Here is a 12,993-nt window from a genome sequence, read left to right as displayed (position 1 = left end):
TTTTGATGATAATGGCTTACGTCCTTGTAACAAAAACCACAAAAATCAGCTGTTACATAAGACAAGATACAGTATAACAATATATCCTAATTATTGAACTAGTGCATCAGTAGAGTGAGGGGAGGCGATCAGACTGTGGTTCTGCTGAGGTGTTCAGGAAACATTACACATGCTTCAGTAAAGTACCATGTGAACAGTCAGCTTGTTCGGTGAGCTCCTGCTGGACAGCTACCTTTAGTCGGCAGGTTTTCTCATTCGTGTAGATTATAATATGTTCAAAACAAAACATTTTGGCCTGTAAAATGAGAAACGGAAGGGTTTCAGTAGCTGTAATCCATAATCACCGAAAATGAACAGAATACTTAGAATACATCCCACTCTGCAAAAGGAATCTATATATTAAGACCTTAACATTTTTGGCTTGAATTTCTGAAATAATGGCATCTGAAAAAATTACATCTTTTAAAGGTATTAAATAAGCATATTCAGTATTATTATATGCTTGTTGTAACCCATTTAATAATGTGTGCATATAGCTTTAAAGTACTGTAGCTACATTTTTACCTAGATACATGATTCTTGAATTATCTGGAAGTAAAATTGAAACTTTTTTTTTTTGCAATATGTAATTGGCTCTGACATAAAGTCTTACTGTGACTACCAATTAAAATATTATGTCATGTTATGTCTGTGGATTACTGGAGGATGAATTATGAAAGGCCAAAAGTTGAATTAATATTCGATAAATGCAGTTTAATGCAGCAGCACTTCATGAATTGCCAATCAAAGTCAGTGGGCGGGGCTTACACAGCTCTCCAGGCAACCAATCAAAGGCCATTGTCTATTTAACAATTCAGTGACAGTTGCTGCACTGCTGCTGACACAATTAAATGAAGCACGACTTACATATGTTTGCATACGATTGAAACATAAAACTAATTCAAATTTCATTTTGACATTTAAATTATTGACCCATTTGAGTAAATATGCATGGATGTATTCATTTCAAGTTTTATTTAAATTGTCACATATATAAATCATCATTTTATCATTTATTTGTTTCTCAAAATCTGATACAGTTTGCCCCATGTAGGTGGAGAAGTGGGGAGAGAAAAAAATAAAAATGACACGAGCATTTATGTGTAGTAAATAAACGTCGCAAGTCTCTGAAGCATGTTCTTTTCTTAAATTCATGTTCATAAAAAATATTACGCATACAGGACTGCCAAGGAGGCTGGGGGCAGAAGAGTGACTTCTTAGAAGTAGTCTTGGTTTAATTCCAGACCAAGAAAACTATTAAGAATACGTATACAATCCATTACTGGACTAACTTTATCTGTGACATAACTTTATTAGTGCCACTCTGGTTGGTGGACACCTCCAGCTACAGTAAGTGTCAGTGTGCCTTATGGCAGTATTCCAACTCATTTACACTGTACTTATAAGCTTGTCTGGCATTGTTTGTTTGTTTTCTTTATTTATTTAACGCATGAAGAGATCCAGCTCATCTTTAAAGCCATCCGACACCCATTGAAATACAATATATGAGCTGCACGAAAGAGGCGAAAATATGCCAGAAGTGTTAGAGGACTCTGGTGAAAACGGTAGCAGTAGAGTTCCCCTTCCACGTGGGTGCTCTCAATACAATCTGATGGATGCATGGGTTTAATCTTAAACCTAAAAAGACTCATATAATACTTAAGATTCCTTGAACTGATCTGAGTACATCCTTTAATAGCAGTACTGGGTGTGCTGAAAGGCCTTTGTTGGCACAGACGAGGTCAAACCAGCCCACATTGTATTTTGGCTGACTTGTCAATCAAAATGTCTTCAGGTATCAAGTTATACAAAACAAACTGCTGCTCTTAAACTTCTATAAGAACAGTTTTTTTTCTTCTTCTTCTTCTTCTTTTTTTTCCCAGTCTCCTCACTCTCATGCAATAAGGTCTACATAAGGATGCGGGATACAGTTCTTGTTGTTGACTAATACCTCTGCGGTACGTCTAAAAACTGGGTTTGTACTTTGCTAAAATGCAGGCAGAGATAAATATGCAGTTCAAAACTTATCGGGGGGCGGCGGGGTTTAAACAAGCCTTGATGTCGCTCAAGGTCCTGGAGGACAAACTGTGGTGTTTTCGTCTGACTGCTGTGTCAGATTCAAGATTCAACCTTCGCTTTGGCTTAAGGTAACAGTCCACTTCAGTCCTTTAGAGATTAGGACCTGCAAGGACACCAGCGGGCACTGTGACCACTCTGTCCTCCCTTTTTCCTTAAAGGGAGCACCTATGCTTTTGTCTGTGCAGAGATTTCAGCCCCTCCTATTTTGGCGGTATGACCACAAGCGGTGCCCCTCTACGCGGCCTCCACATCAGCACTTGGGCGTCGTTGGCGTTCGGCCTTCCCAGAGCATTGGGAGGAATGGGCTCCTGGTAGTTGAGGATGTGCGGCTGCTCCTGGTACGGTCGACCAACAAGCGAGGCCCTGGATCCGAGTGGCATGTCCGGATCCACGGCGATGTCGACCCGCATCCTCCACCGCACCGTCTGCAACACAATGCGCTCCTAGAGAAGACAAGAAGGATGTACTCGGTATGGCAGGAATACTCCTTCAATAATGGGAATTATGATGAAGTTGCATTATGTTATCTATTACATGATTGTTTGTCTTGAACAGGGGTGTCCAATTCGACTCCTGGAGAGCTAACACCCTGCAACTTTTAGACGCATACCTTCTCTAACACAGCTGGATCAAATGAACTCACCGTTACCAGGTCTTTGCAGAGCTGAACTGGTGAAAGAATTGAGCCTTTTGACTAAATGGCTGGGAGCAGGGATGCATCTGAAAGTTGCAGTCTTGAGGACTGGAGTTGAGCACCGCTGGTCTTAAACTATGCTTATCTGTCCAGAGAGAAGCTAAACAAGCTCAACAGAAAACAGGCCTGACTAAAATCTTCTGCTGCAGCCTGACTGAGTTTTAATGACCACTGCAGGGGCTTTCCATTGGCCATAATTCAGTCATTTGTAACTTTACACCAAAAGAGAAAAGTGCAAGAGGAGCTGATACCATCACAGCCTGTCTGTGTGAAATACAGAGTCTGGATGTACAGCCAGTGTTCTGCATTAACAGCTCAGACAAAAATGTTGATGGACGCACGTGAAACCGAAGCAAAAATGATGTGAGAACAGACAGCCGGCTTGCTCTCTGCGGTCAGCTCCTACCTTGGTGACAGAGTTCATGGCCACCAGCCAGGTGATGAAGCTCTGGTCCCGGGTGATGTGGGTCAGCATCGGGGTGTTGCTGTTGCTAATGGGGACTGCCCAGGTCACGCTGGGGTAGAAGTTGTCATTCATGCTGACCGTCAGCCGAGATGGTTTGGATGTGGGGCCGGTCAGGGTCACCGTCTCCGTGGTGTTGCCATACCAAGGGTAGCTGACGCCATCCGAGTCGCTGATGGCCTTCACCCGGCCCTCTCGCAGCTCTGGTAGCTCCCAGCTAGACCTGCGCCAAGACAGGACACAGAAAGGTGAAACTTACTTTGCCTGAGTGAAGATGCAACATAAAAAGCCAGGTGGTGTCTTCTCCTCACATGCCAATATCACCATAGGTGTTGTAGAACTCCATCTGGGTACAGGCTTGGATCCAGCCCACCACCCAGGTCTCATTGCGGGGCACAGGCGGCATCACAACTCCTGCTGAGGCCCTGAAGTAGGGTGTCTTATAACGGAGCACAATCGGTGAGTTCTCCTCTATGATTGTAGGACACTGGTCAATGGAGGCAGACACCTCGTACACCACGATGTTCTCCCGCCTGATGCGGGGCTTGCAGGCGATGCTTTGAAGGCAGCCCATAGTGCAGGCGACAAGCAGAAGGAGCAAAAACAGAGAAGGAGGGACCAAGTGATGCCTGGGCAGTATGCTCATCAGTCCCCCCCTCAGGGCTCCACCCGTGCCTGGAGAGCAGACCTAAGCTTTTAATTGCACATCACCAGTGATTGGTTGGGAAGGAAGAGTGGAGAGGATGATTGGGGAGTGCCACAGTCACCACAGATCAAGCACACAAACATCAACCATCATATCTCCAGGATGGTGTGGAGACTGGTTTCGGGGGAGAGTATATCACAGATCTCCGCAGCCTCCTCCCCCCGGTCTGTCTGCTGACTGCCGCACTGCCCTTGGCGCTCGTCCCCAGAAACTGCAATCCGGCCTCCCCTGGGCTGCTGCTTCCGCTCCGCCGAGCGTCCCCCGCTCCTGGTCGAGTCCGCACGTCCGGCTGCACGTCGGTGCCCCTTGATCCTGCTGCCCTGCTGCCGGCTCTGCGCTGTCATGTCAAGTGGCGACAGGGCAGCCAGGTGCGTCAGAGGAGGAGGAGGAGGATGAGGGCTGGGATGCCTTTTGTTCGCTCGGCTTTCCTCGGATTTGCCCGAAATTCACGCGGCGCCCTCGGAAGCCAAAATCGGGGTCTTCATCGCTCTGACCTACATGGAAACAGAAGATGCGAAAAGGCGAGCTCGTAAAGGCGGAGCCAGCGGCGGATGTTTTAATGCTTTCCTCGCAGTGTGCTTCCATCCGCGGAGACCCATGAATGGTGCATCATGAATGGAGGCAGCGAGGCGGAATGGACGTGATAAAAGCATACCATCAGCCCCTCGGTTAGCCGCCTCATCGCCAGGCTGTGGATCATAACGGAGGGGAGAGCATCCTCTTCCCAGCGGCTGGTCGTCTTGTACGGTTTGGAGGTGCTGATGCTGTAGAGGCAGCGGAGGGAGGAAGAGAGAGAGAGAAAGAGAGAGAGGGATGGAGGGAGGGGCGTCACCCGACCTCTGCATTGAAAAAAATAACAAGTGCACTGGGAGGGCGTGGTCACGACTCTGCATCACGCACCGTGTGGGGAAACCTCATTGGTGGATGAAGTCAACAGCGGAAGTGGAAGCCTTCCTGTTCTTCCACCGACCGACACAACTGACACGCACTCACCGGTCACCACGGCGCCGCTTCCCCGCTCCCTCGGTGCTGGTTTATGTTGGGCCGCTTGCTCGGTAACGCGTCGCAGAGCTTGTTGAAGCGGGTGTCGCACATCATGAAGCCGAAGGTTATCTTCGTCCTGGGCGGGCCCGGCGCCGGCAAAGGGACGCAGTGCTCCAAAATAGTGGAGGTATGATGGAGGAAAGACAATGAAATCTGGCGACTTCCGTTGCGAAGGTGCAGCTAGGTGACACGAGAAGCTCTGAGTGCTTTGACTCATTATTACCTTTTTATTAACGATGCAGTAACCATGTCTTTATTTATCGGCTTCCGCTTGTCCTCCAAAAATACATGTTAGCTAGCCAGTTAGCTCCGTTTTTGCTCTGATGCTATGGCGCTTATAAACAAGCAGAACCTGCCACACCGGAAGCGGGAAAGACACGTTTAATGATGCCAATGAGACCAAGACGAGTTTTCTGTAGAGCGCCAGTTTTATCCAGAGCAAACAGCTGAATGGATGAGCGAAGCGAACATGACGCAGAGCAAACAGAGCCGGCAGGATGTTGGCTCCTTCCCACCGCCTGGTCGGTTCAGCTGCGGTTATGTAACAACCAGAGCCAGTCTGGAGGGCAGTGGGATCCCCTTCATCAAACAGAGATACATGTTTGAGCAAACATCTATTGACTTACTGACGAGATGGAGTTCACTTTACCGAGCTTAAAGCTTTAGCCTCTTCTCAGTGTATTTTCTCTCATGGAAATGTGAAACGTGACCAGTTGAAGTTGTTGAAATAGGCAAAAATAGATCAACACACGAGGTAGAGGGGTTACTTTATTGGCTGGCTAGCTACTAGCGAGCTTTAGAGTCAAAATTGTCTTTGGTAATCCGTTTTGAAATCTTTCTCTGTGGCTATTTTTACGTTTTTCTGCTTCAGTGATGTCCGGAGGCTCTGCTGCTGCTGTGTGGTTATTATCCAGAAGGAACAAGAAGATGCTGGTTGATGACGTTAATGAAAAGTGAATTTAAACTTTCATGACACGGTTTCACAGATTATTGATGTCGATCGGTTTATCTCTCACGAATCCCAATTCAGTTTGAAAACACTTTATCTGTCCCAAATGTCGCAGCTCGTTTCATGGAAATATCTTCAAAAGCACTGGTGATGCTGTGTAGGGATTTCCTGTAGCAGTCAGTCTTCCGAAGGAAGCTGTTGAGGCCTCTGACTGAAGACTGTTGCTGTATGACGGTCTGACGGCTGTCCTGAGACGCCAACGGCTCAGTATCCGGGAAGCAGAGACGGTGTTCCATCCATAGCAGCATCTCCTGGACAGCACCGTCGCTTTTTGGCTGGCTCTGCTAATCCACCTCGTTGGCTTTTGCCTCTCCAGATGTTCTCACACGAGCCCCTTCACACTCTTGTTTTACAAGCATTCAGTTCAGGTGTTGTATTGCTGGGATTTATAAGATAATAATTCATTTGATCCAAATTTTGTTCTCCGCCAAAATAACCTCAAAATGGAATGTAAAGTGAATTAAAAAGCGGCCAAATATTCTATAGAATCTCATAGCCACTTTCAGTAACGCGAGCATATCACCTTCAAGAGGACTTTGTTTACAGACCGGTTATAGAAGAAAAACCAGTTCCCATCTGTTAGCTTAGCATCTTTCTTCCTGTCCTCCGACTGTTTGTGTTTAACTGTAAAACTGCTTTCTTGCTAAAAGCATTCCCAAGTGGCGTACATGCTAGACGTTTGGTAGCAAGGGTTTATGATGGAGACTTTGAACCAGCGTGATTGGGTGTTGGCTGCCACGTTGCCAGAGCAGCAGTCAGACCTGAATGACAGAAGCTCTTTTCATTCAGGGAACAAACAGCCGACTTTTTCTAAGCTGCACGCTTACAGTCTGATAAAGCACTCATCGTTTGTTTGGATAAAAATGGAGCAAGAAATAGATGCATTCGTTGTGTTTTAACACCGAGCATCAGTTGATCATGTGAAAATTCTAATGTTTTCTCTATGTCTGTGTGTGTGTGTGTGTGTGTGTATGTCTGTGTGTGTGTTTCAGGCCTACAACTACACTCATTTGTCAGCTGGAGATTTGCTGAGGGCAGAGCGAGGTAGAGAAGGGTCTGAGTTTGGACAGCTCATCGATAACTATATCAAAGAAGGCAAAATCGTCCCGGTGGAGATCACCATCAGCTTACTCAGACAGGTAACGCATCAGGTCCAGGTCCTGCATGCAAGTTGCATACAACTTCAGCTTAGATGAAGTTGTATGCAGAACCATACAACTTCTGCATACAACTTCGTCAGGGCCAGGCTAATCTTTAGTCGATCAGTTTTATTAATGCAGGAAAAACACTTTTTTTTTTAATTTAGTGTGACTGAAAGAACTATGACGGAATATTAGGGCCATTGTAGAAAGTTAAACAAAAGAGGTACATTCCTGCCAAAAATCTCTTGAGTTTAGGAAGTTGAAAGTTTTCAACTTTTGAAGCTTTTCTGTTGTTGTTTTTTTTTTTAGATTAATCTCAAAATGTGGTGGCGAAATTAGTGGTACTCCCTTTACGTTCCTTTAAAATAAATGTGACTGAAGCCTTTTAAAAAAAATGTATTTAAATTTTTATTGAGCTGATTAGAGTTCCTAAGATCTTCTGACTGTTTCTCTGGGGTACAAATTCGTTGTGACACAGAGACCCATTTCTTTTTTCAGTGGTTTTCAAATGAAAATTAATTTTCTTTTTTCAGGCACATTTTTATTTTATTTTATTTTTTTCTTCTTACTGCCTAGTTATACATCAGACCACAGACAAATGTGTATGGCTGGTCAATGGAGTAAAACTTTATTGACGTAAGACTTTATTGATGTAGCACCTTTCAAGATAGAAATCCCAAAGTGCTTCAAATGATAGAAAAACACAAAGCAAATTTTTTACAAAATTACATTTCAAAAAATAGACAACTACATATGGCTTTCAGTAAGACTCCAAAAATCCAGATGACTATGTCATGCTAAGAGAGATGCAGCAGAATAGAGTGAAACTCACACCACTGATCCCAGTATTCACGCACCATTCAGCACAGTGGCGCATTAAAAGCGATGTACGCTTCAACAGCATGACAGAAGTTGATGTTCTTCCAAACTTCCCCTCATCCTGTCATGCTCAGACCTGCATCGCAGATGGGTTTTAACCCACCATCATACCTGCGAAGATGGAAAACTGACAGCGGTTTAGGTGAAAAGGAAGGCTCAGCCAATCAGAGCCGGCCCGCCAGACGGAGCACTCCACTCGGTTTGAGTCGGACGGACTCAATCTGGAAAAAAAAACACAAAACATTTCAAGCCCTTAAGGAGGTTGGGGAGATGACTCAACAGAGTTTATTTCAAAATGTTCTTTTTATTAGTGCAATGAATGAAAGCCAGCGTGTCACAATAAACATTCCTGCAGCTGCTCCAGGGTTGCCAAGAGGTTATTTATTCTGCTTCTTTCGTGGACATCTGTTGTTCTGTTCTGAAAGTTTTCACAGCTGCTCTGTGAGCCGCTCCAACTTTGTTTGTACCAGTCATGCAAACCTGCTGCATTTGCATTCACCATATAATCGCAAAATTTGACATTTCAAAGAGAAATGAGCTTAATTCGTCGTATTTTGGTTATGGTACCCACATGCATTTTGCTATGTATAGTACAATTTTGAATTATTTTATTTGTTCCATTCGGAAAAGCTACACAAACCAACCCAAACCTGTGTGATAATGTTAAAAGCCAAAACCCAGGCCTGATCACTGTATGCTGTACTAGATGTATTAATATTTACACAAACTAAGTCTATAACTGTGTCTTTTGACCATATAATTGCACAATTTAACATTTAAAGTCAATTTGCTCAGTGAAAGCACGTTAATTTTGGCCATATCGAAATGGGTTTATTTCACAAAACTGCATCGGAAAGACTTTTTCCATGTCACAGGAGTCACATGATCAACAACTGAATGTTACCACTGCCGCAAACCATGAAGAAGACAACAACAGGAAGTAGCTGGAGGATGGTGGCGTGTTTTTTAATGACTTGTTGCATAAGCAATCTTGGGATTTTAATCATGTTTCTTATTTAATGGAAACATCACAATTGCAAAGTTGTGTTTCTGCAACAAAGTTTTGTGCACATTTTGTAACGTGCAGCTGTTGCCATTTTTGTGCTTTATCCCCCGTTTAGTCCATGGTAGAGACGATGACCAAAGACCAGACCAAGAGCTATTTCCTAATCGATGGCTTCCCTCGTAACGAGGACAACCTGCAGGGCTGGAACCGGGTTATGGACGGCAAAGCAGACGTCAAGTTTGTGCTTTTCTTTGACTGCAGCAACGAGGTACGCCACCGAACGGGGCATCTGAACCCACATCCGGCTTATTTTAGTCCAACACATAAAATATGAAGATGTGATATGTGCACAGGTTTGCATCGACAGATGTTTAGAAAGAGGGAAGAGCAGCGGACGGACAGATGACAACAGAGAGAGCCTGGAGAAAAGGTGAGACGTCTGCTGAGTGCTGAATGCATGCTTGTTTGATTGGTTTCTGTGTGAAGAAGTCCAACTAAAATCCAGCATGTCTGATTGCTCTGGCCTATTTAACTGGCCGACTGGATACCTGCGTCTGTCGCTGGCCTGATTTACGTCTCGTTCGAGTCCCCTTTGCGGCCTGACCCCAATTACCAGCTGCCGTTTCTTCTTCTTCTTCTTCTTGTTCTTACGCAGAATCCAAACCTACCTGAACTCTACGCGACCAATCATCGAGCAATACCAGAAACATGGCAAGGTGCGCACCATCGACGCCTCCCGCTCCGTGGACGAGGTGAGGAAACACCGCGCCTCGATACGGCTCGTCACTTTTCTGTTTTGCCATTCTTAAAGCCCGCTGAAACATTTCCACGTTTTGTCTTTTTTGACTGTCACTTTGCTACAATAATGAGCTGAAGTTGTTTTTTTTTTTGACAAGAGCATTTTTTCCTTTTGACAAAATACTTGGGACATTGTTTAAGGAAGGAGACGACATGAAGGGAACTGATTCAAGGTTTTCAACATTTTCCGCAAATAAAAATCTGAAAAGTGCGGCATGCCTTTGTATTGTGAGCATCAAACAAAACTTTTTACAGGTTTCTTCTTTCTGTACCTTCATAAAGGCCAGATTTGTGGAGTTCTTGACTAAACGGATGTTTTCTAAGGACGCTCTCGGCAATGAGGTGCTGCATCACAGACGGTTATCCTTTAAATCAATAAATACTCCTCTGCAGCTCTTTCACAGTTACCATGTCCCTCTCTCCTGCTTCTCTGATTAATGCTATCCAAACTCGTCATAATTTTAGATATGATTTTATTTTGTTTTGTTTTGTAGTGAAAAGAACAGAACCTGTCCGCTGTCTCCATCATGCTGGTTCTTTAACAACCATCTCAGTCAGGTGACATCTGAAGCCCTTTGGGTTTTAATTCAGAACTGTCTTTCTCTAACCGTGGTCCGCGGGCGCCCCCTAGTGGCCCGCAAGCTACCGCATGTAAGCAACTGTTTATTTACCGTGACTAGAGCTCAAATCGTAAGCTCAAGATTAAAATTTGAGCTTAATCTTTTGTTAAGCTCAAAGTTAGCTTAACAAAAGACTGTTTTTTAAAAATGATAATGAATAAAATTGTATCACTCAAAAAGAAAAACTGAAGACACTGGTGGAAGGAAAGCAATAACAGGATTAGTTATATGACCAGAAGAAGCCAAGTGATATCTTCTGTCAGTGTTGACGTGTTGTTCACTTGTGATTCGACTCTTTTGAACGGTTCTTTGCCATGAACTGTAGGACTCCAGGCTCGGTTAATGAGGACTGTTCTTTGTTTATTACAACTTGGCTTGTTGATGGTGCTCTGCTCACACATCAACGACTTTTGTCATTTTTGTTTCTGCCAGTGCAACTCAAGTCTTGTTATGCTTCTAAATTACAAATACCCTAAATCAGGGGTCTCAAACTCCAGTCCTCGAGGGCCGCAGTCCTGCAACTTTTAGATGTGCCTCTGCTGCACCACACCTGAACAGAATAATTAGGTCTTTAAGGCTGTGGAGAACTGATCTACACAAGCAGGAGGTAATTAAGCCATTTCATTCCAGTGTTTTGTACCTGTGGCACATCTAAAAACTGCAGGACTGTGGCCCTCGAGGACTGGAGTTTGAGACCCCTGCACTAAATGTTCTTAATGCACACAGCAGCTGTAGTAAAGAACAACTTTGTGTTTTGATTTGCTGTCATTGGATATCCCCACCTCCAGAGTCTGTAAATAACTCAAAACTCCCCGAGTCAACTTGTTCATGGTTTGTCGTGGCCGTCTTCTAAACAGCATCAACTTTCTCATTAGGATGAACAGAGACAACAATAAGTGACTTGAGACTAAAATTGTAATTTCAGGTTGTATTTATTAAGATGTTGTTATTGTGGGGGTATTTTCCAGTTAGGTGGTCCGTGAGTGTTTGTTAAATGGTCCTCAACCTGGAACAGTTTTGAGGAACCCAGATTTAGAGGCATGCCACATTTTTCAGATTTTTACATGTACAGTAAACCAAATTAGAAAATCACGCATCATTAATCTTCCACTTCCACTTAAAGTTTGCTGTTGTAACGTGACCAAAATGTGGAAATGCTGAATTGGAATGAATGGAGACGATGTTTGTTTTTCTTTTTTTTTTTTTTTTTGAACCCCAGAGTGAAACTAAGCCCCGCCCTTTTGTTTCCTGTCCCTCCAGGTGTTTGCTGATGTGAAAGCCATCCTGGACAAAGAAGCTTGAGTTCCTCCCAGCTGTCAGCAACATTCATTTATCTTTTTAAGTTTCTTTTTATCCACTGCGATACTACTTTAATGCATTTCTATGTCCTTCCAGATGAGTTTTTATGTTCGTTTTCCATTTGATTTCCATGTCTTTTTGTAAACGCCACGCTGTTCGCGCGAACACGACGTGCGGTGGTTCAAGTGATGGAGTTGGGTGTCGGGTCCTGGGGGCCAGGGGACGGGAGGAGATGCCCAGCAGCTACTCGCCATCGACCCGTTCAGCGCTTCTCCTCTCGAGACGCTTATAATTTTATCAAAGACGCTGAACGCTATCATCAACATGGTACTTAGCACTAATGTCTTCACAGTATCATGTCGTGAAAAGGAGCTGTGATGCTTCAGACCAAACTGTCATGTGACCTGGCGACAAGGACCGAGTAGACTCTTCATCGATCTGCCAATAACCTTTCAGGCATCTCATTGAATTCAGTTCTACATCTGTGTCATGTTTGGACAGCGGCTGCTCCACGTGGAAGCATCCAGCGTCTGGTTGGGGGGGAAAGGTGGGAAGAGTGAGACGTGTCTTTAGCAGAACATTTTGATGCACTTCATTGAGGAAATAACATCTGGGACAAGTTGAAATAAATATGTAGATGAAAAGGAACATTTTTTTGTATGATGTGTTTGAGGAGGATTCATAAAGATGGAAAGTGAAAACAAAACATTGAGGGGTTTTGTTTTGGTGATATATTGGTTATGATTCCAAATATCATAACCAATATATAGTTTACTGTTTATCATAACATTTTGAGTTATTAAATTTATTTTTATCCAGAATACCTATCAAAGTCAACTGTGAGCTGTGTTGAATCCTGTTTCATTAGCCACACCCAGCACACATCACTACATATGTTAATATCAACACAGAGTCAAAATCCAACACAATGTGTAGACAGCTGTGTTTCCATTGAGCAAGTCTGTGCAATTTGACTTTTTGAAAATAAATTGGCTCAATAAAAACATGCAAATGTTGAAGAAAAAAAAATTATTACACTAAAAACACATTTTTCACTTGGATAAGGTGGGTTTTTTTTGTTGTTTTTTTTTTGGCTTTATATAAATTGTTTTTTTTTCGCCAAACTGCAAAGGAAAAGAAACGTTCTCGTCGCATGAGTCACATGATCAACAACCGGATGCAGCCACTGCTCGAAGGTGCGTGAGCATTTTTTAA

At 43.7% G+C, this 12,993-nt stretch overlaps 2 protein-coding genes across 3 annotated transcripts; one reads left to right on the top strand and one right to left on the bottom strand.

Annotated features, from left to right (window-relative positions):
• Positions 1-1,037: 1,037 nt before the first annotated feature.
• LOC102222523 (protein FAM78B-like) lies at positions 1,038-4,796 on the bottom strand. 2 transcript variants are annotated; one of them, XM_023335906.1, is made up of 4 exons: positions 4,637-4,796; positions 3,587-4,475; positions 3,219-3,498; positions 1,038-2,561 (listed from the first exon to the last, which is right to left on the bottom strand). In XM_023335906.1, the coding sequence occupies exons 2-4, from the start codon at positions 3,919-3,921 to the stop codon at positions 2,319-2,321; spliced, it is 858 nt and encodes a 285-aa protein (XP_023191674.1). In that variant the 5' UTR covers positions 3,922-4,475; positions 4,637-4,796; the 3' UTR covers positions 1,038-2,318. The 2 variants fall into 2 exon arrangements, with proteins under 2 accessions (XP_023191674.1, XP_005802428.1); XM_005802371.2 differs by having other exon boundaries at positions 3,587-4,796.
• Positions 4,797-4,905: 109 nt separating this feature from the next.
• Positions 4,906-12,599, top strand: cmpk1 (cytidine/uridine monophosphate kinase 1). Its single transcript, XM_005802370.3, has 6 exons — positions 4,906-5,152; positions 7,027-7,173; positions 9,177-9,329; positions 9,415-9,491; positions 9,717-9,813; positions 11,740-12,599. The coding sequence occupies exons 1-6, from the start codon at positions 5,018-5,020 to the stop codon at positions 11,779-11,781; spliced, it is 651 nt and encodes a 216-aa protein (XP_005802427.1). The 5' UTR covers positions 4,906-5,017; the 3' UTR covers positions 11,782-12,599.
• The last annotated feature ends 394 nt before the right edge of the window (positions 12,600-12,993 follow it).

This window comes from Xiphophorus maculatus, chromosome 6 (genome assembly GCF_002775205.1).
Source record: "Xiphophorus maculatus strain JP 163 A chromosome 6, X_maculatus-5.0-male, whole genome shotgun sequence".
NCBI classification, from domain to species: Eukaryota; Metazoa; Chordata; class Actinopteri; order Cyprinodontiformes; family Poeciliidae; genus Xiphophorus; species Xiphophorus maculatus.
This window is presented reverse-complemented; position numbering and strand designations above follow the sequence as displayed.

What these genes read in the sequence shown, in the direction of transcription:
- cmpk1 (XM_005802370.3), top strand. Translation starts at nt 5,018, where the DNA reads ATGTTGGGCCGCTTGCTCGGTAACGCGTCGCAGAGCTTGTTGAAGCGG. An exon ending in TCTTTGACTGCAGCAACGAG is followed by an intron (nt 9,330 to 9,414) that starts GTACGCCACCGA and finishes ATATGTGCACAG; the next exon opens with GTTTGCATCGACAGATGTTT. An exon ending in CCTCCCGCTCCGTGGACGAG is followed by an intron (nt 9,814 to 11,739) that starts GTGAGGAAACAC and finishes CTGTCCCTCCAG; the next exon opens with GTGTTTGCTGATGTGAAAGC.
- LOC102222523 (XM_005802371.2), bottom strand. Translation starts at nt 3,921, where the DNA reads ATGAGCATACTGCCCAGGCATCACTTGGTCCCTCCTTCTCTGTTTTTG. An exon ending in ACCTATGGTGATATTGGCAT is followed by an intron (nt 3,499 to 3,586) that starts GTGAGGAGAAGA and finishes GTCTTGGCGCAG; the next exon opens with GTCTAGCTGGGAGCTACCAG. An exon ending in CCATGAACTCTGTCACCAAG is followed by an intron (nt 2,562 to 3,218) that starts GTAGGAGCTGAC and finishes TGTCTTCTCTAG; the next exon opens with GAGCGCATTGTGTTGCAGAC.